At 38.7% G+C, this 27,661-nt stretch overlaps 1 protein-coding gene across 6 annotated transcripts in view; it reads left to right on the top strand.

Moving 5' to 3' along the window:
• Nucleotides 1–27,661, top strand: part of LOC133407804 (glutamate receptor 3) — a 122,198-nt gene that overhangs the window by 92,724 nt on the left and 1,813 nt on the right. Inside the window, exons 9-15 of one of the 6 annotated variants that reach the window (XM_061686058.1) lie at nucleotides 2,901–3,005; nucleotides 5,339–5,545; nucleotides 7,521–7,894; nucleotides 8,649–8,847; nucleotides 17,527–17,774; nucleotides 19,353–19,467; nucleotides 24,585–24,702. In XM_061686058.1, coding sequence (XP_061542042.1) covers nucleotides 2,901–3,005; nucleotides 5,339–5,545; nucleotides 7,521–7,894; nucleotides 8,649–8,847; nucleotides 17,527–17,774; nucleotides 19,353–19,467; nucleotides 24,585–24,620 — 1,284 coding nt within the window. In that variant the 3' untranslated portion in view covers nucleotides 24,621–24,702. Of the gene's footprint in view, nucleotides 1–2,900; nucleotides 3,006–5,338; nucleotides 5,546–7,520; nucleotides 7,895–8,648; nucleotides 8,848–17,526; nucleotides 19,278–19,352; nucleotides 19,468–24,584; nucleotides 26,129–27,661 lie in introns of those variants that run through there. The other 5 variants (XM_061686055.1, XM_061686056.1, XR_009769214.1 and 2 more) reach the window with 5 other exon arrangements.

Genomic DNA, 27,661 nt, shown 5'->3' on the forward strand with positions numbered 1-27,661 from the left:
CAGCTCGCCCGCGACCCTAGTGAGGAGAAGCGGCTTGGAAAATGGATGGATGGATGGATGGAATTTCCACACAATCACTTGACTTTACTACGTTAACTATGCCCACCCCCTATTTCAAAGACACCAAAACACTTGCAGACATCAAAGATTTGTGGCCATGAGATTTTGCCAAAATACAACTTTCAAATTAGACTTGACTCATGTTGACACATGTTTGAGCATGCTTTAATATTCACATGTATTCTCCTGGAAGACTGTGTGACATTTTCAAATAAGCCACTACCTCAACTTGTTCAATGCAAAGGGTTCTTAGTGTCGTAAGGACAGTAGCAGGCTTCCATTGTCTACCTCTATTAGTTAGCAGCTGTGCTGATGTATGCAAGTATTAGAAGGCACACAAATCACACACAGCCTGTGATCAGACTGCTAAAAGTGTCCCGTCATGAAAGATGCAAGAGTAATCCCATGTCATTGGATCGTGCAGGTATGATTTCTGGCCCTCGCCCGGAAGTAATTTCCATTCAAATTACCAATTACTGTAACAGAGATATGATAATTTCTTTGCCTCATCTTTAAAATGGTAATTCACAGTAGTAAATTCACATTATAACATATAATGACCTCTGACTTTATTTCTTAACCTCACCCAGTTGCAAGAGACAGCTGTGATTTTTTTCGTGAGTGTGATCTGGTCCGATATGACACATGATTACACCCCGGCCTTTGAGGCCTATAAAGCCCACCCTTCAATTAGCATCACTGTACCCCTACAGCCAAAAGACAGCCAAGAGCAGGGATCCGGTGAAGGTTTCGAGAGGAGGCGGGGGGGTCACAGTGTGAGTGTGAGGCAACGAGGGGATAGAAGACAAGCTGGGCAGCAGTTTGTCAGGAGCGGGAGGCCGACTCAGCCCAGCAGCAGTGCGAGGAGGAGGTTTGCAAGCTGTGACTGTCACTAGTGATGTATGGCGCTGATATGTGCCTCAGCCACTCAGGGTGAAATCAGGACTTTGCCTCTGGAGCAGCGCTCCATGACACGACTCTCATCCCACGTCTCTCATCCCGTGTCCATGCAGACAGGACGGATTAAACATTTTGAGATTTTCTAACATTGGGGAAACGACTACAATACATTCTCAACAGCCCCAGCAAAACTTTGGCGCATTCTAGTGCCTCCACTTCATATTTTTTTCCCCTTCCTTTTAACACCTGCCTGGCCCAAATATTTATAAAGATCTGACGTGGGTGAAAAAAATGGAGGCCAGATGTGAATGGTAAAACCTGAGCCAGCAACAGTTAGAAAACTGGCAGCAACACATGCAAGGCGTTTCATCGTGAGCCAGAGCAGCCATTATTTCAGATGGGCAAACAAACAGTTGACATTGGTGTGAGTTAAGCATCTGTACAGCAGAATGCAGAGTAACTACCATGGCAGCCCCACGCAGTAGAAACCATAGAGCCACTGGAGTTATATGCTAAATTATTAAAGCATGAATGCAGTTCACAGGCCTTGAGTATCAATTATTTACCATAAAACCTGGGAGGCTAAAGGTGGGAGGGATTATAATTGTCTGCTTTATTTTCAGATAGTGCAGAAAAACATTCGACTGCAGCACAGGATTAAAAAAAAAATAACAATGTGGGAGAATTTAAAAAATAATCACATATTCTCATGTATGTGATAATTCCTCTTTGAATATAGAAGTAAAGATATTTGTTTTTATCCGCATTACTGCACTCTTAACACTTCTCATTTGTTTCTATTATGGTGTATAATGCAGCCTTCTGGGAACTGCATTGCTTCAAAGAGTTTTGCACTACGGTTATTATGCCTTAAACCAGGCATGGGCACTGTTTTTTTTCTATCCAAGGCAACATTTACATTTTTTATGAAGTCCTCTAAGGACCATACAAAATTCATAATTACAGATTTTGATCATATGGAAGTATTTTTATTTATTTTAATATATTTCATATTGCTTATGTTTACTTAATAAGTTATTATGTATTATATTATGAGCATTTTTGGGTGAAACATTTAGATTTGTCTTTAAAAATGTCGATGCCTTTAAAACCACAAATTAAACAATTACGGTACAAAATGTAATATAATATACAGTATATTTTAAAAAGTATTATTTTAATATCTTTAAACACCATCAAATTATTATTTTTTTGGAACAAAACACAATTAAATGCAAATACTACACCACACATGATTATTTTCAATTACACTTTTTTTGGACCTGAGAACCTTTTTTTTTTTTTTTTTTTACATTACTATTTACTGTAGTTTACACCCAAACTCCATCCGCTTTTGTTCGTTTCAAGCTATAGTGGCATTCAAGATTGACATTTTTCATCAGTCAAAATCTCAGCCCAAACTCTTCACAGTGCCATTCCGTTTCCTTTTTACATTGTCAACCCTTACCATGGTCAATACAAATCTATCAAATGTGTTAATAATGACTCCTGTCCTAAACATGTGGTATGCCTACTAATAGCACATTTGAACTGCATAATTTTTGACGAACCATTGTGTGGTTGGACTGCAGTAACTATTGTCTAAAATTAGTGAGACCCTGCTGTGGGGGTAGTTCTTTCGGGAGGTACAGTATGTCAACCTTTGGGGTAGAGTCTGCTGCTCTGAACATGGTTGATTGTATGTACCTAGAAGTAATCATTCCTAGAAATGTGGCATAACACTAATGGCCAAATCAATCCTTATAGAACAGTTTGGGGGACTCCCATCATGAAAAAAATCTTACAATGTATTATTATTATTATTTATTATTGTTACTTTATTTCATTTTCAGGTTGGAATAATTTCCAGGTTTGTTGTCCATGCAATGTGGCTGTCATTTGTAATCACAGCACCACTAATCAATGTTCTCTCTTTACAGATCGGGTACTGGAACGAGTTCACACGCTTTGTAAATATAATGGACCCGCAGGTCACCAACGACTCCTCAGTGGAAAACCGAACGATTGTGGTCACTACTATTATGGTACACTTTCCAAATTGTTTGAAATGTTTCACGTATTCTGCCACTCGAGGTCATGGTGTTGATTGCCAATGAGTGATACATTCTGTCCTGGGCGGGTAGAACCACATCTTTTTTGTGTTGCTTTCCATCCACTCACTACATGTTGAAACAGTCGATGGGCGAGTGTTTCAACTGTATCCGTGTGGGTGTCAAAGCATTTTGATTTTCCATACTTCAGTGGCCTGTCGTAGCAGTGACATCACAATAATGGTATCAATAATAATGGTTGACTCCATCAGTTACATACGTAAGTAGACCTGTCTGTCCTCATCAAGTAAATGTTCAATGACACTTGGGATCGACTGGCCGAGGGAATGACTTGAGAATGATAATGCAAAGTTTTTTTCCAAGCTGGAAAAGCTAAATAATAAGAAGTTGTGGTATTTTTCCTTGTTATTGTCATTTTCCTTCTATTGCTCCTTCCATTTGTTCTGTGTTGAACTTTCAATTAGGAAGGATGAATTTGGTAATTTCATAATAATTATGTAGACATAAATTACCATAATACAAACGTTTTGGAGAAAATGGTTGGAAATGAAAAGGCCATATTTGGAATCAGGCAAACCGCTCAGTAGGAAGAAATCTTGATATGAGAAATACAGTCAGGAGATAAGATGTGTTAACTGGGGGAAAACGGTTGACTGATTCTGAGGTGAGGGGATGTGTTCAGCACTGAACAAACAAACCATTGCTTTCCCACTTGCACTCTAATTGCGTGCGGCTGTAATGACGATGCCCGCTCTCCTGAGCAGCCCTATTGTTTGTTAATGATGATGTGCTCGGTAAGAGAAAAGATTAGCTGCACCAGCATTTTGTAAGGGAGATGAAAACCTGGCACGCTCCTGCTCTAATTCCTTCATACAAGGAGTGGTTTTGCATTTTTTTTTCTAAAAAGCTACAGCTCATTTTGTTTTATTTTTGTTTGTTTGATTTTCTCTTTTTATTTTTTGGAATGGAACAGCCTTTAAGTGCGCATTAGTGCAATGAGCTTGAATATGTTGAAATAAGATTGGGCACTCTGATCTCTCTCCTGTCACTAGCATTTACTTGTGAAACCCATCCCCATTCCCATCCCCACCCACCACTGTGCTGACCTTGCCCATCCAATGACTCCCGAGCCCTTTATGCCTCTCTTTACTCTCCAATGGTTCACAGTAAGGGCCATTTACACAACATTGTTTTTTTCCAGAAAACAGTAAAATTATACTATTTGTTAAACCCACACAAATGCTGACAAAAGGGATTCAAAAACACGGACAAGACCTATAATGACGTTTCATTTCAATTTACCAACTATGCCGTGGCATACATATGACCGTGTTTTCAATTGTTTTTGCAAGGTCGTTTGATCAGGGAATCAGTTTGACACCATATGCGAGAACCCAAAGGAAGAACTTTTCTTTTACCAGTCCGATGTTGTGTAAACACAACCTAAAGCCGATTTTCCACCAAGTTTTACCGTTCAGTTTGTACTGCCATGGTAGGTTTCGTATCTGTAAATAAACCCAAATATGCTTGCGTTTCCACTGAGGTGTGCGGAGACAAGGCGTAAGCTGCATCAGCTATGTAAATAGGATAACACGCTACCATAATGCTAAGACAGTGCGTAATTCATTAATTAATTCAATAAAGAAAATAATAGTAGCCCAGTACAGTGCAGCAAAAACAAGAAACTTGGCTTTGAATCATCTTTCCGATGGAAGGTTTTTTTTTATATATATATCATTCATTTGATTTTACACAGAAGAGGGTAGACAAGTCTGTTAATCAATCAACAGAGAGCAGTGCATTTATTTATACCCATACAATCATACCCCTGCAACCAACGCACCAACAAAACAGTAATGAAAAGTGGGATGGTTCAAGTACTTTGGGACCTTGCACAATAAAATGCAGTATCAGTTGGTGGAAACAGGTTTGAAGTCTGTTCTCTCTCCTTCAAACAACCCCCACCCCACCCCGACCCCTTTAAGATTGCACAGAGTTGCACCCTTGGGCTCAAATTGGGTTGGGTGCATTGGGCTTGGTGTCTGTTCGCTTCCACGTCTCGATAACAGCGTGTCCACGCCGTCACACTGCTGTTATCAGAGCGTCTATGTGCATTCGCAATGCATCATCTCTTTCTGCATGACTGCATGAAAATGAATATAGCAACTAGTCTAGTATGTAGTATGTTAAATCTGTGTGTGAGTGTGAGTGCACAGCCTCAAATGAGTGCATGCGTGTATAATGCTGTGTAAATAACTGAATGTATACCAAGTGGTGAGTAAACCAGTTTGTGTTTGAACCAACAGGAAGCTCCTTATGTGATGTACAAGAAAAATTATATGCATCTGGAGGGGAATGACAGATATGAAGGCTACTGCGTCGATTTAGCATCTGAGATTGCCAAACATGTTGGAATTAAGTACAAACTGTCTATAGTAATGGATGGGAAGTATGGAGCCCGAGACCCCGAGACCAAGGCATGGAACGGGATGGTGGGTGAACTGGTCTATGGGGTGAGTACTGGGAGCCTTGTTTTTCACTGATTACATGACAGTTTGCAAGGAACTTCAACATGAGAGGAGATCTCATTTTTCTGTCTTAAGCTTATCACCAACAGCTCATTGGCTATTGCCCACTACAGAGTCTTAATGCCGTCCGCGGTGCTCAGCCTTGAGGGAATTTGTCCAATGCAGCCACAAATATGGGAGGGTTGGTGATCATCTTGAGACGGAGAAAATGAAATCATTTCTCAGTGCTGTTCACTGCAATTATTCAGTTTTGCTTAGCCTACAAATCTCCCTTTCTTGCAGGCAAAAGTGAGGTAAGTACATGAAAACAATGAGTCCATATGGCAAACACTCTGTAATCACTTCAATGAGAGACGTATTGTGTGCCTTTGAAGTGAATGTGTAATTGTGTTTAATGTTTGACGTCCGTGATGAATATCCCACATTGTAACTTCACAGCTGACAAAATCAACAGTTAAATGGTGGATCGGGGTTAGCGACAACAAGATCCATATGTGTTGTACTCTATAAAGGTTGGGGCTCGCACATAAGCGAAGGGTCACGCCATGTTTCAAATCTGAAAGAGCTCAGGTTCTTGCAACACCAAGAGTACCCCAAACGCCTCGCTCTAAGCTATGGTATAAGTTGAATTGGAGCCGAATACAGATGGCCTAAGGGTTTTGCTTTCTCCTCTGTTCAATTTCCCAACCATCAACCTGCTAGATTGCATGGTTTGATGTGCTATGGTCTCGAAATTATCTCTGAAATGGGAAAATTCCACTTTCTGCAGCTTGAGAGAAAAAAATAGATCTTTCACGACACCATTAAGTCTTTACAAGCCCATAATTTAAACAGCAGGTGAGCCGAGACTAATAGTTGTGTACATTTTGACCTTTTGACCATTAAATTAATTAGATTTTAGTTGTCTTTTAAAGGTTAGGCCTGAGGCTGCTATTGCTTTGTTTCCCCGGCCATTGATTGAGGTGCTTCTTATGCCTGCACAAGGATTAAATGGTTATAGCCCTTCACAAAGGTGTGTTGACAGGGGTAAGAAAAAAATTGTATTTATAGGGTCTAGTTATGCTCCTACGCATTTGACCTTGTAAACATTTTCAGTCTGCCACAAGCTAATGTTTTGTCAATTTCCAAACCAAACGTCAAATCCGCACAATACTAGAACTACACAGACTATAAAGTGGCGTTTTTACATGAAAACTGCGTGTAACAAAAGAAAAGCTACTTTATTTAAAATGTTAATTTTTTTTTGGGGGGGGGGGGGGTTACATGATGTCATTAGACTTACCACTGTTATTCATAATTGAAGGCAAATGACTAAGCTGCTGCTGTTAAAATTATTGCTAGCCCTAATGAAACAAATTAATTGCCTTCCACGATCCACTCTATGTGAAAATATTTCAGTAATGCATTGATACAGTATATTATAGCATTGATAACTCTTAACGTAAAATTTCTGTCATGTCATTTTACTTTTTTTTTTAAGGTAAAAATAAATAAATTAATTAATTAATTTAAAAAATAACCTTGATAATTTAACATAAAATACTTTTCTTAATGGAACTGATGGAAACTAAGTCCAGTGGCATTGGGACATTTGCCCTGAGAAACTGTGACACAGCTAGATTGAGGAGCATTTGGCTAACTCCAACACCTGTCTGATCCTGTAAAAAACAGTCCACTTTCTGGTTTCTTTTTACCAAATGAACTTTACTTTGATTCACTGTATTTTTGTTTTGTTTGTTTTTTACTTTCAAATTCATAGGCCGCGGAGAAGTATTATTTTCCTGTGTGTTTTGCAGCCAGCCTTAAGATGTATGTTCTTTTTCTGTTTGATAATTGATGTAAAATTTGAGATACCGCTCTCCTTTATTTGCAAGTTTTCAGCTGCAGCATTTCACATGTACACACATGACTTTTCATGCAGGTCATAACTAATGATCACTGTGCATGTTCCTGTTTCCAGAGAGCAGATATAGCTGTTGCACCTCTCACCATTACTCTGGTACGAGAGGAAGTGATAGACTTTTCCAAGCCATTTATGAGTTTGGGCATCTCCATTATGATAAAGAAGCCTCAAAAGTCCAAGCCTGGCGTTTTCTCCTTCTTGGATCCACTGGCCTATGAGATCTGGATGTGTATAGTGTTTGCCTATATTGGGGTGAGCGTGGTTCTGTTCCTGGTCAGTCGGTTCAGTCCTTACGAGTGGAACCTTGAGGAACAGGACGAGACCAAAGACCCTCAGACGCCCCCTGATCCTCCCAATGATTTTGGGATTTTCAATTCTCTCTGGTTCTCATTGGGCGCCTTCATGCAGCAAGGCTGTGACATCTCCCCAAGGTGGGTCAATGGCGCAAAATCTAAAGTTACAGACACGTAATGATGGAATGTATATAGAGGCCAGGCATCTTTATTTCTTGTCCTTTTCCTTCGGAGGGGAATAATTTAAGCTAAAACATAATGATATGGGGAGTTAATATTCATGTAATTGATTAACCAACCTTTAAACCAAGGTACATTATGGAGTTAAGGATTGACAAATTTACGGAAAAATGAAAATAGGATATAAACACAAATAAACTGACCTCCCAACTTTTCTGAGAATTAGTCTCCATTCATACTGAAAACAAAATGTGTGGTTCACAATGTCTCTTCTAGTTTATTTGATGTAGTGTTTGATAGGGTTGATGTCTCCACTCTCTTTTTTTACACCCAAACCCATGCAAACATACCTTTCTGTACGTCGGGGTACAATCATGCTAGGGCAGAAAAGGGCCACAAAGGTGGAAGTAAAGTTGCCTAACAAATCATTCTATAATATAACGTTAAGATTCAAGGGGAATTAATTCATATAACTGAATCCCTAATCAATTAATTAATTGAGAGATTTCTGAGATGGTGTAGCTTTCTTCAGGCTATGACAGGAACTTTCACTTTGACTGTTTCAAAGAATTACAGTAGCAGCAGAAATGCAATGTACATTGAAATTCAAGAAGTGTACAATACAAGACATACAACCATACCACTTGATATTCGTCATGCATTTCTAAATAATTTCATTTTGTTTTCCATGTCATGGACAACCTTCATGTAGGTCTCTCTCAGGCCGTATAGTCGGTGGCGTGTGGTGGTTCTTCACCCTCATCATCATCTCATCTTACACAGCCAACCTAGCTGCCTTCTTGACAGTGGAAAGGATGGTCTCTCCAATAGAGAGTGCTGAAGATCTGGCAAAGCAGACAGAGATAGCATATGGCACTCTGGACTCTGGTTCCACAAAAGAGTTTTTTAGGGTGAGTATTTTTTTTGCTACCTCTCACATAAAGCACATAATTACGTTGAACATCAGGCTTGTAGAATTATAAAAACACGTGTGGAATGCCATTCAAGTCCTTTTTCAGCTTTTCCAAGTGCAACAATCTTTTTCTGCATTGGAGCCGTATTGGCAGAGAAGCGATTCTCGAACTCTTTTGACATGAATGTTAAATTTATGCAGCAGTACTGCAGTGTGCAACCTTAAGGTACCAGGGCTGTCAGCATAAAGTGTGAGAACAAAATTGAAGACTCTGAGGTGATAAAACAGGAGGCTAATCAAGCACCCAAATCAGACTCAAACTCAGAGGGATCAGCTCATGAAATATAATTAGTTAGCTGGCCACGGCTGGCAAATTGGACATGATGAAGAAGAGTCCTGTAGGTCAAACTGAGCTGTCTGAAGAAGCCATCATATGTGATAGCCAATATGACCGTTGGCTAAATGAACCAGAAGGGCAATTAAGTTGTAAATTAAAAAAAAATCTGAATCCACATGATCACTAGGCTCTAACAGCACTTCTTTTTTAACGTGACATTCATTTATGTTTCTTCTATTGACAGCAACCTGTTCCAAAATCTTTTCATTGCTACTAAAGCAATTAAAGGAAGAGGTAATAATGAAACAGCCTTCTGCCAACTCAAAGGAAAATGTATTTCCTCACATAAAGGACAACTTACTTTTGTGTAAAACACTAAAAGCACATTTGGATAAAGATGTTTCTTACAAAGACATGTCTTACAATAACATGCACATGATGTGAACGTAGCAACTGAAAAAAAATAAACACTTCCAAATGAGTGCTCCTTTCATCCAAGATCCTGTACATATATATGGTGTATTTTTATATCTGAACAATGATGGATGCCAATTATAGATTAGGTTCCCAACCTGACAATGGAGACACAGCAAACTCTTGGAATATCTGAGAAGTGGCTGCCAAGTGACGGTTTTCCCAGCTTCTGTGGAATGGGTGTCCTACTTACAAGCCGACGTTCAAACAGAAAATGACGTGTGAACTGCGATTCTGAGTGACTTTTAATTAAAGCTGTAGAGGCATGACATGGGGAAAAAAATACACTCTACACTGCATTAATGAGATCCATACGGCATCAGCCAGCTGGAGATTTTAGTGTCTCAAACTAATCATACAGTATTATTCCAAGTCTATGAGATCCTGCATTTGAATTTTTGATGATTTCACCTGTTTTATGAAAGAAAAAAAAAACACTTTCTGACAAGTTGAGGAAGCGCAAACTTGCAGAAACAAACGGATGCGTATGTGTATAATCACAAAGGGACAGAATCCATCTCCCAAAATCCCTCAGCTAAATCAAACCTACATGGAGAGCTGGTCTACCGCCAGTTGGTTGAATGGTTTCAAGAGTTTGAAGTCTGTACCAACTACTTGCTTCTAGGGACTACCCCAACAGGTTTGGACTATTCTCATTGTTTATCACATAGACTGTGTGATATGGCTACTTGTAGTTCTGTGAGTAGTTTTGTTCACCATGGGTTGTTTGTTTAGGTAAACACCTGTGTGTATATACTGTATCATTGGCTTGTCAGGCTCGCATTGACAAGGGAACACAGTGGATAAAGAAAGGCTACACACTGCTGTTCAAATGCAAGGTTTTTTTTTTGGGGCTGTATTAAAAAAAACACCAACATAAATCATTTAAAAAAACGTTTTTGAACACCATTAATATGACCTATAACCTGTACAATTCAATTGAGAAAAAATAAAATCTTTTCAAGAGGGGAAGATACAATAAAATTAAATATAACTAAGATAATGTGTTATGACACCCTCATAACTGGGGATGTGGCTGTGTAGGTTTTGTGCAAACAAAACACTCACTCACAGGTGGTGGCAGCATCATGCTTTGGGGCTATTTTTTCTTAAGCTGGAACTGGGGCCTTATTCAAGGTGGAGGGAATTACGAACAGTTCGAAACACCAGTCAGTTTAAGCGCAAAACCTTCAGGCTACTGTTAGAAAGCAAAAAGGTTAGGAAAAGTCTACTCGTACAGCTGAACATTGTTTGGGGCTAATCAGAGGTACTTTAAATGGTGGCGTGTGTTGGCTCCCTTTTAACATGAGTTTAAATAGGAGTGGTGAACCATAGCCACATCCCTGTTAGAAGAGACGGTGCACACTTGTGCTACATTATCTTAGTTGTTTATTTTTACTTCCCCTTTATAATTTTTATTATTATTATTGAGTTGTATAGTTTACAGGTCACATTAATTGTAAAAATATTTTGAGGAAATTATTTATCTTGTTCTAATTTTTTTTGTATCACAAAACATGGCATTTCAACAGGAGTGTGCAGTGTTTTTATATTCACTGTATTGCCAATATGTCGGTTTGTGCTGTAGTGGAATTGGCAGTTATCCAATTCATAATGGGTTTTTTTTGTCCGCTGTTTTGCTACTTCACCTAGTCTCAGAAATCGTGATAATAGCTAGTCTCTGTTTTTGGGAGGAAACCGGAGTACCCGGAACAAACCCACAAAGGCACGGGGCGAATATGCAAACTCCACACAGGGGAGGCCGGATTTGAACCCGGGTCCTCAGAACTGTGACGCAGTTGTGCTAACCCAGTTGGTCACTGTTTCCACATTTGGAAAAAAAATCAGTCTGATCTGAGGATATGCAATTCTATTTGTTTTTTACACTTTAGTCTTTCATGATCAATATCCGAATTATCTCACGTGAGCAAAAAAATCGGACTTGTGTCCCTCAACCATGTAAAGTAACTTAAGTTTTGACGAGCCCATCACAAGGCTTGACTTAGTTGTGTTTTGAAATGCATGTCAAAAGGGAAGATGGGGCGTAATCGTGGCTTCAATGATATTTTGAAGTCATTGTTTGATTATGTGAAAAAAGAGAAAGAGCCCATCAGAAACCCTTCATGCACCTCATTTAACAGCATGACCATGAAAAGAGGATAATGACTGATATGAATAAGCCTGAAGGCTTGTTTGCCCCTCAAAGAATTTTACATTAAAGTCTCGACAGCAAAAGCGACGCTTCTCACTGATGTGCAGGTGTGATGAAAATGGCAACAACAGCTTGTGCAAAGTTACAGACGCATTCTTGCTAAGCATGAAAATCAATTTCACATCTCTGGTATTGTGACGCAGACATTAGAACTTCTGCAGGGTCCAAGACAAGGTTTAATGAGTAGATTTTCTAAGCAGAGCAGAGCTGCCTCTGGCTCGAGTTGCATGAAGAGGAGAATTTTATTCCAGGAATCCGGAGGCTGCTCTGCAATCACGTCCGCGCTTTGTAACACAACTCCCTGAGCCCTTGTCACGTTTTGTTTCAGGAGAGTATTGACTGATGGAGCTTCTATAAAGATTACAGCTTGTTTGCACAAAAGAGGGAGCTATCAAAAGTAATGATAGACTACTGTGAGATAGGTGTAGCTTCTGGCAGAGCTGTGTCCTCAGAGAGAATCGCTTCAGGGACCAACTCCAAAGATGTGTCAGTTGGAGTTCGGGACGTACTATGACACAAGTAGACCCCTCATAGCCTCAACTTTTATTTCTTGGGACAAAGGTAGTCCATAGAGAATATTGAGTGACGAAAAAAAAAAGCGGGGTTATAACCGCAATGCACTGAGAAAGAGGGTGGAGAAAGTATTAAGCTAGACATGCAGTAGAGGGCATAAGGGTGAGGCCATAATAAAAGCAGACCGCCTTGCAAAGAAAATAATTATAAAAGCTTTGGAACTTGGAATCAATACCGGCTAAAATGTTATTCATAATAGACATGGCAATTACTTTTTTTGAATTTCATTTAAATAAATTCCACTTTTACAGGCTCTTAGGACATCTTGTGTCGATTCCAAATATGCATTTATCAATGGGAAAGAGCTCTTCATATGGATTTATTTTGTAAACACAGGGCAGGGACATCAGACTATAGATTGAGGAGATACTCTTTGTTCATATGGAGAACAGCAGCTACTGTACACTATGTTTTAGTCTCTCAGCAAATAATATACACACACCAGTCACTTAATTATCTACACCCCCACCGCAACAATACATACAAAATAATACATGTGTTGTTAAATTAATATCTGTTATTGTTAATAAAATGTGAGTACTGTATACTGGAATGTCTTAAATTAAAAGCCCCCAAGGTTGAATAATTCTGGTCTTGTTAAGCGTTAAAGACAGTTAATCAGTTAATTAGTTATTGTTTCTGGTAATTTTACAAGTGTAACCAATTGAATTTACTTTTTAGATGTATTCTCTCTAGCACTTTGAGGTCATTGAATGTATGAATTATTATGTATTATGATGATGATGATTATTACTTTTATTATTATTATTATTATTATTATTACTAAACTTCAGTTTGAATCACCGTCATGCGTGTCTTCCAGTCCTCAAATATCCAACAACACTTTCATGGATCACTCCTTTATTAAAAAATTACACCCAGAAAAAGGCATTTTTGACAGCAATTAGTATACCAAATCATCCTAAACTCAATTCTGTTTGCAGCTTGTTACTTGTGTCCCCAAGTTGGCAAAATACTGCATCAGTGAATAAGATGAATAAGAAAACCATTGTGACGACGTGGCCGACTCACATTTGCTTTCAGTCAAAACCTATTTTCTGTATGCGGCACTCAGGAAAATCAAAAAGAAACTTGCTGTCCTTGTATAAAATATTTAACTTAAGAATATGTCCCTGTGATTCCCTTGTCAAAGTCCTTTGCTATATCAATATTATGACTTGAGGTATGAAGTATAGAAGCGCATATTAAGGGGCCAATGTCCAATATACAGTACGTTTCTTTGCAGTTTACCGTTGCAGCTGTGGCCCCTCACTGCTGAGTGGCTCATAGCTAATGATGAATTATGCAGTATCTCTTAACATGGCAATTATATGGAATGTATTAGGAATTAACATTATTACACTTGAAGGGGATGTGATAATACAGTCATTATACTATAGCAAGGTATGGTAGTTAATGGTATTCTCTATCATGACTATCGGGTGGAAACCTCATACGTCCATATATGGTCAATATATTTTTTTTTTTTCATAAATCGATACTATTGGTCTATCACCAAGTTGTGTTATTTTTACACATAATTACCAATTCAACGCATTGAAAATAGCTTGAGAGCAAATCTATTAACGCTCTTGGACACTTGAACTGTCTGAGAAGTGCTGTCCAATTCTGCCTCTTCCTCACTCTGTAGGAGCCTTGCAGCATTTTGTCGCCTCAAGATTAAACGTCTGGATGTTTTTTTTTTTAGACAATAACGAATGAAAATAGGTTAGATACTCTTGAATAAGCTTGTTTTGTTAAAATGGATAGCTGTAATACTTCATTGAAGAAGGAAGTGCGTCAGCCAACTGCATACAGATTCATTTCTTCCTTTTACACTGCTTATTGAGGTCATTGTTTTATTTATTGCATCATTCATGGCTCTAGACATTTGAAAAAGACTGGGAAGATAATGTAACCAAATTCGTTTGGTTTTGTGTCGTAAAGGCTTTTTTTCTAGTCTGGGAGTTAGCATTAGCACAAACTTAGAGTAGATGTGGACGGCTGACGCTGTTGATGTATCCTACCTGTTTTAATCAATAACAGCGTAATAAATTAGCTTTTATTTGTGTATATTAAATTACTCATTCATCTTGACTTTGGGGTGGTGGTGTGTTGATGTTGGTGTGTAACGGATATGATAGCAATATAAAGTATAATACCAACTTCAACAATGCAGTGTTTGGTAACTCAAGCAAGATGGTGCTTATTGATTTCCTGAAAAGTGGTAATTTTGGAGATGCGAACATTCCGCCCGACAGCAATGATGAGTGTGAAATCCGGCCTATTATTGCGTTCCATAATCCAACATCTTTGGGTATTCTCCTTGTACTGTTCACTCTGTTTGATTCCCCTTAAACAGCTCTGTTGAGACTTAGTTGCCAAGCAATCAGCCTATTTAGATTTCGGTCGTGCCGCTTCCCCGCTCTGATATTGATGAATTGACTTCATAAAGAACTGAGACAGCACACTCTGTCGTCAGTAATCAATGTCCAGATCCATTCTTTTCTCTTCATTTGAGGAGGCGTTGGAGCCTTTCTGTAGCTAAGCAGATGAAGCTGCGATCTTTGGAGAAATTGTCCTCTAAACGAGCGTCCTTTCCCTGCTGTTTGACACATGTAAATTGTACATATGCATGTAACCAGATTGTCAGCAAAAACACCACATCCAACTCCAAGTCCTCTTCCCATCCATCATATTTGCATTAAGCCACACAAGCCAAAGTCTCGACTTGAAGCATTTTCCTTTTTGCGGGGGAACATTTATCATGCAGGCTTTTTTTCATTTGTGTTATGCTGCTGTCTCATCTCATCCTCATTCGTGGCCTGATGCCCGATGACAAATTGTATATTACATTGAGACAGTAACGCGCTCTCCTCAGCTCAAGGTTAATGCATTTGTTTATTAATAGAGATGCATTAGAGATGAATATGCTGCTGTTAAGGGGGCTTCTTGGGACACTGATGAGTCTGGTCTGGATGGCACATGGTGACAAAGCTCAATATGCATGCTAAATCATTATAGTTTTTATTATATTCAACTTCATTACCTGAGATTTACACAACCAATTATTTCCATGCTGGGCTAATGACTTTTAAACTCAGGTCGGAATCATCAAATTCGATTTTTATTTATGTATTTATTTTTTGCCCTCGCAAATTATTCCAAATAACTTATTATTGTGGTGAGGTGTTATGCAGTATGTACTGTATATGTAGTCTTTTCTCTCCCCACAACTGCTACTTCAACAGGCTGGCTTTGTGGAACTCAAATAAGTACATAGACTCAACATATCAGAAGTTTGGTTTCTATTGTTGCACACCACACAGAACCAAATTACACACATGCAGGCATGCAATGATTTATGTACGAGTGCGCAAACAGTCCTCCACCTCTTGAGTTGTGGCGAGATGACAGTGCCTTGCTCAAAGGCCTTACCTTTTTTACATTTTTTCGTCTGCACCAGGACTTGAACAATGACCCTCCGTTTCCAAAGCCAAAACAGATAAGCCCCAGAGTTGCTGTAGTTCTATTTTCTTAAGTTGCAGTGGCTTCAACTTTCCAAAGAACTTTCTGCCATTCTAATTATTATTATACAGTCTGTGATGAAATATATTGAAGACAACTTAAAACATGTTATGTATTGCCTAAATTAACCAAAAAGCCTTATGAATGAAATCATTCAGACAGAAGTACATTTTCCATTCTTATAACCAATCGATACTTAAAGGTCAGGTCAAATGAAACATCTGCCTGATGTAGATTCACCAGTGTGGCACGCTCTAGTTTCATCTAGTTTGTTTTGTCCAAAACTAGTATAATTTTGCACATTGAGCTAGTTTTAAATATTAAAACGCAGCAGTAGCATGGCCAGATATATAATTATTCAATATTTTTTTTGGCATGTAACCAGCTCTAAGCATAGCACAATTGACCTCTCAGATGAGCATTCTTTGAGTTTCTTCTTGTTGTTCTACAGTACAGATTCACAAGTAGTGAAGTGCCATAGTCCCCAGAGGATGCAACTTATTGATTTTGCTCATTTGTTGATTTGCCTTGTTCCCTGCAGATTAAAGCTCTTAAAGTTGGTAACATTTATTTGATTGATTATTACAATGAGACTGGGGCTTTCAAACAGACAGGATACATTTGTCTAGCTTTGCTGTTACCTGCACAAGAGTTTTTTTGGCTATGTAATTTGAAAACATGGAGTATTTTGTGAATATTTGTTTGTGTACTAATTATGTCACAGTGTTCCAGACAGATGTCATTTCCTCAACAGATTGTCCATTCTCCACGCTTGAAGTTGCTTTGATTCTGCCAGTTCAAAAAATGATTCAACCTTTTTAGTTTATTTCTGTCTTAAAAATACTGTTTAGGCATTCATAATGTAAGGCATTCCCATTCAAGAAACTTGCTCATTATACTGTTATACCAGTATCTGTTGAAAGTGTGAAACGCCTTATGCCAAAATAAATCCAGCACCATTGAATAATTTAATTGATGCTTATTATAGATAGTGCTCGACTCACCCAGATTTTGCCGGCTGGCTAATCCTGACCCAAGGCGCTTGAAATATGCTCATCTGAGTAAATCGGTGATGGGTTGCCAGATGTATGAATAACCAGCCTTCTACGCTCGCATTACTCCTTCCACAGTTAGGATGTTATACTAGAGGCTGAATGGGAATCCAGTGACCGTACAGAGATCTAGAAATTAAAGTCATACATTCTGAAAACGGCAGTAAAATGTTTGTATGACCAGTAAAGTTGCACATATAAATGTGATAGACATTTGGGTAAACAACAACAAAAAAGCAACGGGCCAAGCAGATCTTTAATCAATGGGAATGGATTTTGTACATTTCTTGAGCTTTGTGATCTTGCTAAAATCGAACATCATGTTTTTCTGAAGTATTTCAAGATATCATGCAGTGGTTTTAAATGATGTCTTTTAATACTTGTTAATGCCATTTTTAATCGAGTGATCATGAAGCTCAAAATTCTACAAATTCCATTGTAACGCATGATGATTTGTTTGTTTCTGAACCTCATTCTTCTCTTGTGTTCTTTTCCGCACAGCGATCGAAAATAGCCGTATATGAGAAGATGTGGTCATACATGAAATCAGCCGAACCCTCAGTGTTTGTTAAGACCACACCCGACGGCGTGGCCCGGGTACGAAAGTCAAAGGGCAAGTTCGCTTTTCTCCTCGAATCCACCATGAACGAGTACATCGAGCAGCGGAAGCCCTGCGATACCATGAAAGTGGGCGGCAACCTCGACTCCAAAGGCTACGGAGTGGCGACGCCCAAAGGCTCAGCATTAAGGTGGGTGGAATAATATAACAATATCCTCTGTGTTGTTATAGTATTCCACCTACCCTGATGTCCCCTGTTGTCATTCTCTTCTCATCCTCTCCTTGTTTTTTTATGGACACAGAGGTAATGGTAGTATACTTTTCAAAGCGCTTGGAAACTAAGGTTTTATGCTAAAATTGTCTTTTAAAGGATTTTTATACATGTGTTAGGGCTGTTACGCTAATCAAATCCGTACGATACGGTTAAAGCGAAGAATCATTTCATATTAGGGCTCAGACTCGCCCTCTAAATCCTGATTTTTGATTCGTCTTGACAGTAACGGATGACTTCTGAATCAGAATTGAATCGTTACTCCTTGTTATGTAATCGTCCAACTCATGAAAAAATTCATTAGATTATTTGAAAACTATGTAGAACTGGAAAGAGAGTACTCTGGCACGGTGTGGCTGCTACTTGTCCCTCTGGAAAGGTATTTGTTTTATTTTAAAATGCTTTATATTAACCAGCATCCCTCACTGTACCGTGGCCAAAGGTAGAACCCGGGTTGGTTTTGCGCCCGTCTCTGTGCCGTAAAATGCGTAAATCTATGCTGGCTGGGACCAGCTCCCTCCTTTATAGCCAGGTAGCTAGCTAGCCGGCTGGGTCTCACCATCTGCCACGCTGTGTTGGATCTTACACAACTTTCTCGCATTCATTCTGCCACGGTCGCCGTCTACCATGAACATCCGTGCAGCTCCTCGAGCATGGCTATCGGATGCCTCCTTCCGCGGAAGTCTCGGTAGAGGGCTACAGCTATTTGCATCCATAATCCACGATCAACTCCAAAAACGAACAACCTCTACTACTGCGGACATAGTCAAAGTCTCATCAGCCATAAGCACAGGCAAACAATGTTGAAATATTTTGTATTTTTTGAAGCAAATGTGGCGTGGCAGCAGTTCCAGCTCTGATCAGAATAAAGTAGTATAATATTCTAAGATTCGTTCTGATTCGAGTCCAAAAATTCTGGTTCAATGATTGCTTTTTTTTACGCCCACTCGAATCACAATTTAAGTCACCACCCATTCTTGAACAGCCCTATTTCAAATGTCTCTTTATGTCTTCCTGTTGCTCTTCTCTTCTCCCCCTCCATCTCTCCTTCTGTCCTACCTGACTGTTGTGTTGTCACTTTTAATTTAATGGTTCAATGGTTTTTCAATTTAGTCTTTTAAAAGCTGTGCTGTCACTTGTGACAAATGTTAATTGCATGATGTTTGTTGTTGTTACTTCTCTTCTCAATGACAAGTGTCCCCATCCCGCACACTTCAGTTCTAAACTACGTAACCCCTCTTGCCACCTTTTCCAAGATTTAACAGTCTTTACCTTAAGTGAGCCTCTCTTATCTTTCCATATTCCTGAAATTCTTAAACCACAATTTGTCCTTTCCCAGAACATTCTGATTAACTGATTCTGTGCGTAAGCCCCCTGCTACAGTGGAAGCCTCTCTACCCTGACCTATCATAATGATGCTTGGTACAACCATTACTTTGCATTAGATTTCTCACGGACCTGTGCATTTTCTTACAAGTTATGTTTTATCGTTTCAAGAAATGCTGTTAACCTGGCAGTTTTAAAACTGAATGAGCAAGGCCTCTTGGACAAATTGAAAAACAAATGGTGGTACGACAAGGGAGAGTGCGGCAGCGGGGGAGGTGACTCCAAGGTCAGCCTCGATGTCACCACAATCGGGTACTACAGTGCAGAGTAATCGGCAAGGCTGTTACGGCAACCCAACCAGAACTGAACCGAATGTCTGCCCCGAACAACCTGCTGCTGCCCTGTGGCGCATCTCCAAATTGACTGATTGTCTGACCAGACGGTTTAACACATCAGCTCAAACAAAGGAGCCATGCTTAGCAAACAAGAGATTAGTGACAACAAGTGCACATGAATCAAATTATGAGGTGAAGTATGTTGCCATGCAGTTATGAAAGTTTGGCAGTCTTTACTCATGCTTACAGATCTGCATGGCAGCCCATCTCATCTGGGACTGTAGGTCCATCGAGCTTTCTGCAAATACACTCAGTAATCTCATATGCATTTATGATCAACCTTTGTCAATGCTCAAATATTTTTGTGAGAAGTGGTCAACATTTCTAGCATAGGTTTTCAAATCCTGGGAAGGATGGCTTACCTTTAATTGAAACTGCAGCCGCTCTGTACAGACAGGCCCAGAATCCTGGTGTGTTCTGAAGCCCATGGGAGGATCAATCATTCCCAGTGGAAAAATAGTTTCATGGAGGCCATCTGGAAAGCAAGGGGAACAGCGGCGTCTTGAGGGGACGAAGCATTGCACATTGCAACGTGAGAATTCTAATTAACATTTAAAGGCTTGTGATTTGTTTTTAATAGATCATCAAATAAAATACCGTTGGTCCGATTCCACTATTGAGCTCATTAATAACTCACCGTTGACCCTTTTCATCACACCCCTCTTCTTCTGTGGCTAAATGATCAATGATTTTCCCATTATGGGAGCTAATGGTACAAGTGTTAAGCCCCCCTCAACCATGACAACTAAGTATGACATTACTCAGATGATTTACAATTGTATTGTGCTATTTTCACTGCATTACATTTAAGACAGTCGCATTAGAGTCTTTACATTGCAGGTCAATTTCAAGACAAATGATGCTGTCACCTGAAATTGGATGATAGTTTATCGGTTAGCTAATATGCAACCTGCAAACCACAGCTGTGTTATTACACTCTTAACATTATTTGTCATGAATTGGCCTTGACCACAATTAACAGTTAAGCGGAGTGAATCTGTCTTGAAGACAGTGGTTATGCTGAGTGTCTTCCTGGACCACAGAAATCATGTCAATGGGAAGTCAATTGAGATTTGTTGTCATGGAGAACACAAATATTCCTTATCTTTTGATTTCACACCATGTACTTTAGGTGGTTGTAGAGCTTAAAATATGAGCAACTCATTGAGCATTACATTTAGAAGAAAAAAAAAAAAAGATTCATACTTGTTTTTTTTTAAATTTAATTTAGGATCACATAGTAAGGATACAATATCACTCCAACAATAATAATAATGTAATCATGGCACACAGATTATGTGATAAATAGTATATTGAAAAATACATTAATAATGCTTTACAAAATTAATTCAATTGAAGGAAAAACTGTATACATTCTATTTATGCACATTAAATGAATTTAGAAGAAAGAAAGAAAAGAAAAGCATTCTTACTAACTACAGGAGGTTTTATGTAAAAACAACACACTGCATTGGGAAATCTATTTTTAGTCAGTCATCACTATATAATAGTACGGTGTACACTTCCATACATATAGTATACATTTGTTTGAAACTGTTTAAGCAGACTTCAGAACACTAGCAGAGGAAATTAAAAGTAAGCAAAAAAAATCTCCCGTTTACGTTTATTCATTTATTTCATTGCATTACCTATATACTGTATAGTTTACACTGAATTCAACGTACATCTGACAGTATCAATATTGATGGTCAGTTTATCAAATGGCAGTACTGTATCACGAGAGATGATGTTGCAAGATAGCTGTATTTTGTCCGTGCCCATGAGTTACTTCATTTAACTAAAGAAGCCATGTTGTTCGGAAATTACTTCATCTTTACAGCAGGAATTCACTCAACCCTTTGTTGTTCCGAGGCTCGAACCAAATTGTTCCCATTTAGATGGATGGAAATTGAATGAATCTGTTGCAGCCCTTCCTTCTTTTGTAGGTTTAGTTAACAAGAAATACATAAATTAAACACACCCTTCATGATGAAGAAATAACATGAAAATAAATACATGATAATTAGCCTTTTCGCATTTGATAGCCTCACCGGCAAGTTTGTTTATTTATCATTACAGTAATTTTACGAGCTATTTTCTATGACTTTTAACCCTTAGCTTCATTAACAAAGTCACTATTTCGCTCACATCAGCTGCCTTAAATGCCTTTTTGTTCTTAACACAGATTGTAGATTTTGCCAAAACAAACTACCTTGAAAGGAAGAAACATCATTCTGATGTTTAGCTATTATTTCCTTCTTTTTTTTCAACCGTAAAATGACTAGGCTTTGTAACAGCACTATCACTTCAACTTTCAATTCATAGGTACCATACTGAGGTCACTGTTCACAAACTGAAGCATAGTTCGTAAACCGATTTGTGATGATGTGAACAGTCATTTGTGAACCAAGGTCGGACTGTAATGGCAAAACAAGAATCGCCACACTTTCCATTGCAGTTTATTATACGACCAAAATTAATGTTTTACATTACTGCAAAGAATTATTGTGTCCGTCATAGAATTATCCCAGACCTTCCCGTTTATATACCCAGTTATGATTCCACCAAATAACAGTGTTAAGAGGTTGTTGTTTTTTCAGATAATGCTACTCAGGCAAAAGATGTGGAAAAGGTCACTATAGGATAAATGGATGAATTACTGCATAGAGAATCAAGCAAAGCAGCTTGAGTAGGGCCAGAAATGCGCATAATGGATCCCTAAGCAGTAGCATAAGTCTGTACAAAGCATTGATTAAATAGTGTTCCCTCTTGAGTCACATTTTTGCACTATTTGCATTGCTAATTCTGCAATGTCACTAAGCTCATTAAGTCTTTTGTGTGTGTGAGTGTGTGTGTGTGTTGTTACTGAGAGCATACTTAGGAACCATCATGCCATCATTGATTTCTTTTTTTGTATAATACTCGGGTATGTACTCTGTGGTTTTTTTTGCTGACTTTTTTAACGTCTTCTCGAGTGATCAGAGAGACCCGATTAAGTGTGGCCCTGGAGCACTCACTTCCACACAGTGAATTGCTTGCATCATGTTTACAGCTTACGGTTTCAATAGACACACACACATTTTTATACACACACTTCTACCTTCCCCTTCCGCACAATATATTGCAGCCTAGATTGCGTTTCAGACACAGAGCATGTTTAGGGTAATTGCATTGTTAATCAATGTCTCCACAAGCCAAAACGATGCTCAGGTCATCACAAACTGTTTCTAAGGATTCGGCTTTGAGGCATACAGTGGCGGGATCTCGCTGCATTATGCATTGGCGAGATCCCCTCGGGGGACATTGTTCATGCAGGGAGGAGTTATGTCACTCATTTATCGATGTACACTTTTTTCTTCCTTTCAATTTGCTTACCATGTTTCACTGTGAAGGGAGCAGAACCGCATATGACACATGTATGTAGGCTACGAATACAAATGTCATCTGGACGACACACTACACTGCAGATATTAATTTGGTTCTACAACTGTTTTATATTGATATATGTAATATTTTACTGTTGTTATCTGTAATACAAGTGATAACGTAAGTTCCCCCTGTTAACATTAAGCTTTTCCGGTGATGAATGCACTCATGCACTCTTCTTCTTATCATTGACGTATACATATATTTTTTTAGTATCCATACTGCATCTGAGAGATACAGTAAATGTATCAACGGTGTGGCTAATTCACATAAGAGAAAATTTGACGATGAGCTGCAGGGACACGCACTGGTGAGTCAGAAGTTGACTTGTCTTAAGGATTAAACACAGATCATTAGCGGTGTACATATATTCTGATTATTATTCACAATATTGTACTGAGCCGGCAGGACATAGATGTGTGCTGCTTTCCAACAAAGCATGCCCCTTTCCGGTTTTATGGTGTTCATAATACAGTAGTTCTCCTCTTACAAAATCTGTTGTGGTATAAAACACACTGAAAGGAAAAGAAAAGGAAAAACACACATCTGGGGTTAAGCTTTTGGATGCTCACTAAGATGAAGTCCTACAAGAATTTCAGAGGTCCTGTGAGATCTCTTGAGAAGTCACGTACCATGAAAACTGACCACCACATTTTACGTTGTACAACATTTAGGTTCTCTTTAGTAGTTAAATAAATACAAGTCACTTAAAAGTATGCATTTCACAGTTTGTTAAGTCAGAATCTTTGACATACATAGACCTTGTATTGGACTTTATCAGATTGTGCAAGTGGAGCTACTGTTTTGGCCAGTGAGTGTATGAATGGAAAGGGCGTAAAACTTTTAGTTAGTAAATTTAGAGACAAATGTGAGTAGTTTTATTTAATTTATTCTCTTGTGTTTTAATCAAAGTAATGGTTAATATCGGTATCCAAAGGGATATTCCCTTTACTTTTCCATTGACATACATTACATACATCCACTTATACATACATCCCCAAGCACAGTATGCAATTTGGTTATGACAGACTCAATAGATAATCTTCGATAAGAGTTGGGAATTTGTTTCCTTATATGTGGGGAAAGATGAATTAAGATCACTGTTTAGATCTACAGTAGTTTCTAAAATAAGTTTTGGGACAGGCAATTCTCAAGATTAAAACATTACAAATCATAGAATTAAACTGATAATGTACACAGTGTCTGAAAGGCAAAAGATCCAATTATTGTAGTGTTTGTTAAGACAAAGCTCCATTTGAACTGATCTTGTTGACTGCTGTTCAGGGACTCTAAATGCATCCCCTGCCCCAAAAATCATCCAAGTACAGACTTGCAGAATGTACTTTAAGGATCTGCTTGTCGCCATGGTAACAGCATCTGCCGATTACTCAAAGCGATATGGGTAGGTCCTGGCTCTGTAGGTAAGGGTTTATAAAGGTGATAGGTAGAATGCCTGCTCTCTGTCATGTTGCCGTGGCCAGGAAACCTGCTTTATCGCTTTGTAAAATATGTAAGTAGTAAACAAGTTGAATAACATAAAATAACATAATATAATGTTATTTATGTTATTTCCCACGTGAAGAACTCCTGTAAACCTCGCAGTATTGAAACTCAGTGAACAAGGCATCTTAGACAAGCTGAAAAACAAATGGTGGTACGATAAGGGTGAATGTGGAACCAAGGACTCTGGAAGTAAGGTCAGTCGCTGCAGGTCTTTTGTACTGATTCCAAATTGCATTTTGACGTACTGTTCATATGCAAAACAAACATTAGTAGTTCACATTGTGTTAATATGCTGCACATAATTGACTTTCATCTTTGGACCTGCCACTAACTGTAATTTGGTTTGTGGCTTGTGACAAGGCACTTATTCCCCAAATGTTGCTTCTTTTGCCATAGAACATTTTGTACACCATATCAAATGTCAACTTGATTTAAGAATCTGTAATGATAGTCCAGTGGGGAAATGATCTTAGAGTGCCTTACAATTTCAATTGAATCACAGCAGTTGTTGACAAATGCTACTTATGCTCATTCTCACTTCATGACACTTTGACCATTATGCTGCTGTTTGTATTTACCAAACTGTTAATGAAAATTTGATTTATTTGCGTTATTACTACTTTGCAAAAGAGCTGCGTCTATTAGATTTGTTGGCCTCCTGTGGTGTGGTGAATGGGCAAAGCTTCTTGAAATGTGACTACTTTGGCAAATGCAATTTAGGCTTCCGGTCGCTTGCAATTGAACTGAGCCTCAGTCGGCATGCCACAAGAAGTCGGGAAATGTAATACACTGAATATTTAACCCTCTGAGATTCCATTTATAGATTGTTAGTAAGCTGCCGATCCATCCATGCTCAAGGGGTTAAGCTGCAAATAGTAAAACTCTAATGAACAAATTTTTAAGGAATAAGTTCGGTAGGTAAGCAGCAGCAAAATGGTTTGATTTGATCATCTTCTCTGACTGTACTGTATGACAATGTTGCCATAAGAGTTATACGTACACGTCGCTAAGGAGACAGGAATGGTTTGAGCTGTCGACCTAAGCGACGCTGACCAGCTTCCTAACATGGTCAAGAGTAGATCTAGACTGTAGATATAAAGAAGGGAAGCCTTCACCATCAGATAAAACTGCAATAGTCAGCATCTTTCAGTTTAAGGGGAAGTCTGAACTCCTTAACTTTGAGGGAAATAATTGAAATTGAACTGTAAAGGCTAACAAAGTTTCTAGGGTTGTTGCTTGTAGCTCTTAGTATTAATAATCCTGTTAACAGTTGCACCAGTTTTACCAGTTCAGTTTTACCAGTCAGGCTGAATTTTGTTCTGCGGCACTCGCTCCACTCTGAAATGCTTAACCATGTTTCCTGACGTTCCCGCAGGACAAGACAAGTGCTCTCAGCCTTAGCAATGTGGCTGGAGTCTTCTATATTCTGGTTGGAGGGCTGGGGCTGGCCATGATGGTTGCCCTGATAGAGTTCTGTTATAAGTCACGGCAAGAAACCAAACGGCTGAAATTGTCCAAGAGCGCTCACAATTTTAAGCCGACTCCCGCAACCAACACCCAGAACTTTGCCACATACAGAGAAGGCTACAATGTATATGGAACAGAGAGTGTTAAGATTTAGAGGTACAGTATGTCAGCTCTCTTTACCATCCTCGATGCACTGAGTGTTGTACCATTTAACTTGTTGACGAACCTTTTCGACTAAATTATTCATTTGCATGCAGTTCTCTGTTGCTGCTGTTTGTTCAGTTGTTTCCAGATGTCATGTTGGAAGAATTCAAACACAAAAGCTCATCTAAATATATAAAAATCATATCCATTGTTTTTGCTTTGTAACATACAGACTTGTGGCTATAGTACATGTGGCTGCATTGGAGGCGAAATGATTTAGTATACAGATGTACCACGTCTAGCCTTACAAAATCAATTCGGGTACACTCGCAGATGGACAAATTGTTTGAACTTTGAAAAATGTTTTTCTAAGTAATGGAAATAGAAATAATCTGTATGAAGGTTAAACTCCCGCCATCATAAAATGTTCAGGCAATTACTTCACTAAACTCAATTAACTAGATACAGGACATCATAACTCAAATGCCCTGTTTTTCTCTCCCATTGAAATATACTGTTAGGCCCGCCACGCACCAAGCGACACAGCCAAACACGACCGAAATGGACAATTGTGTACAAATTTCCGTTCGGCGACTCACACTTGACCACACAACTCACTGCAAAGCAAAAACTGCGACCCCCGCATCGGGAAAGAATGTTTTGAGGCACCACATGTACTGTGACTGTATTTTTATTTTTATTTTTTTGGTGAACTACAAACAACATGGTGCATTTGTCAAGAAAGAAGCAGATTGGAAACGAGTGGCCAGATTCCCGCTTTTGCCCAGAATTACACATTTTCCACACAAAAAAACGAAAAATCAAGTGAATGACACATTCAACAAAAAAAGTTTTCCATCTTTCCGATACCAACTTCAAACTATGCAGCTGATTCATAAGATCGTAGAGACAAGTTTTCAAATTACAATAATTCTCACATTCCCCAAATTCCACACTTTTTACAGCAAAATTCCAAAATTAACAGGTACAGTATTTTACACATTTACCTCCTCTCACATTTCATGACCAATTCAAACCATTCCAACTTCAAATTGCTTTGCTCATTTAGGACATCTTCAAATATTCCCATTTTCCAAATCCAAATCCCCAAATGTTCGCAATAAAATTCCCAAAAGATAAAGATATATAACATATTTACCTCTTCCTTCCAGATTTCTTGACTGGTTCAAACGATTACAACTTAAAGTCTCAAATTCAATATTTCAACAATTCCTTTATTCCCACAGCATTTCACTTCAGCATTCACATGCAACGTCTACAGAAATTGCACCCACTAGTCGCGTATTAAAAGGTCCATCAAAAGCAGTTTATATTGGGTACAGATCGAGCAAACAACATGATTTTTACAGTTTCCAAGTGCAGCTAGTGATCCTCAAGTGTGAGCTTTTCAGTCGAAAGACATGTTAATTATTAATTAGACATAGCAGTAGCATTCACAATAAACAGCTCCCAGAGAGACTCTTTTGATAGCGCTATCCCATCCTCCCATGAAACCACTAGACGTAGAGCAATCATCACAATGTA

Source organism: Phycodurus eques, chromosome 9, assembly GCF_024500275.1.
Source record: "Phycodurus eques isolate BA_2022a chromosome 9, UOR_Pequ_1.1, whole genome shotgun sequence".
NCBI lineage: Eukaryota > Metazoa > Chordata > Actinopteri > Syngnathiformes > Syngnathidae > Phycodurus > Phycodurus eques.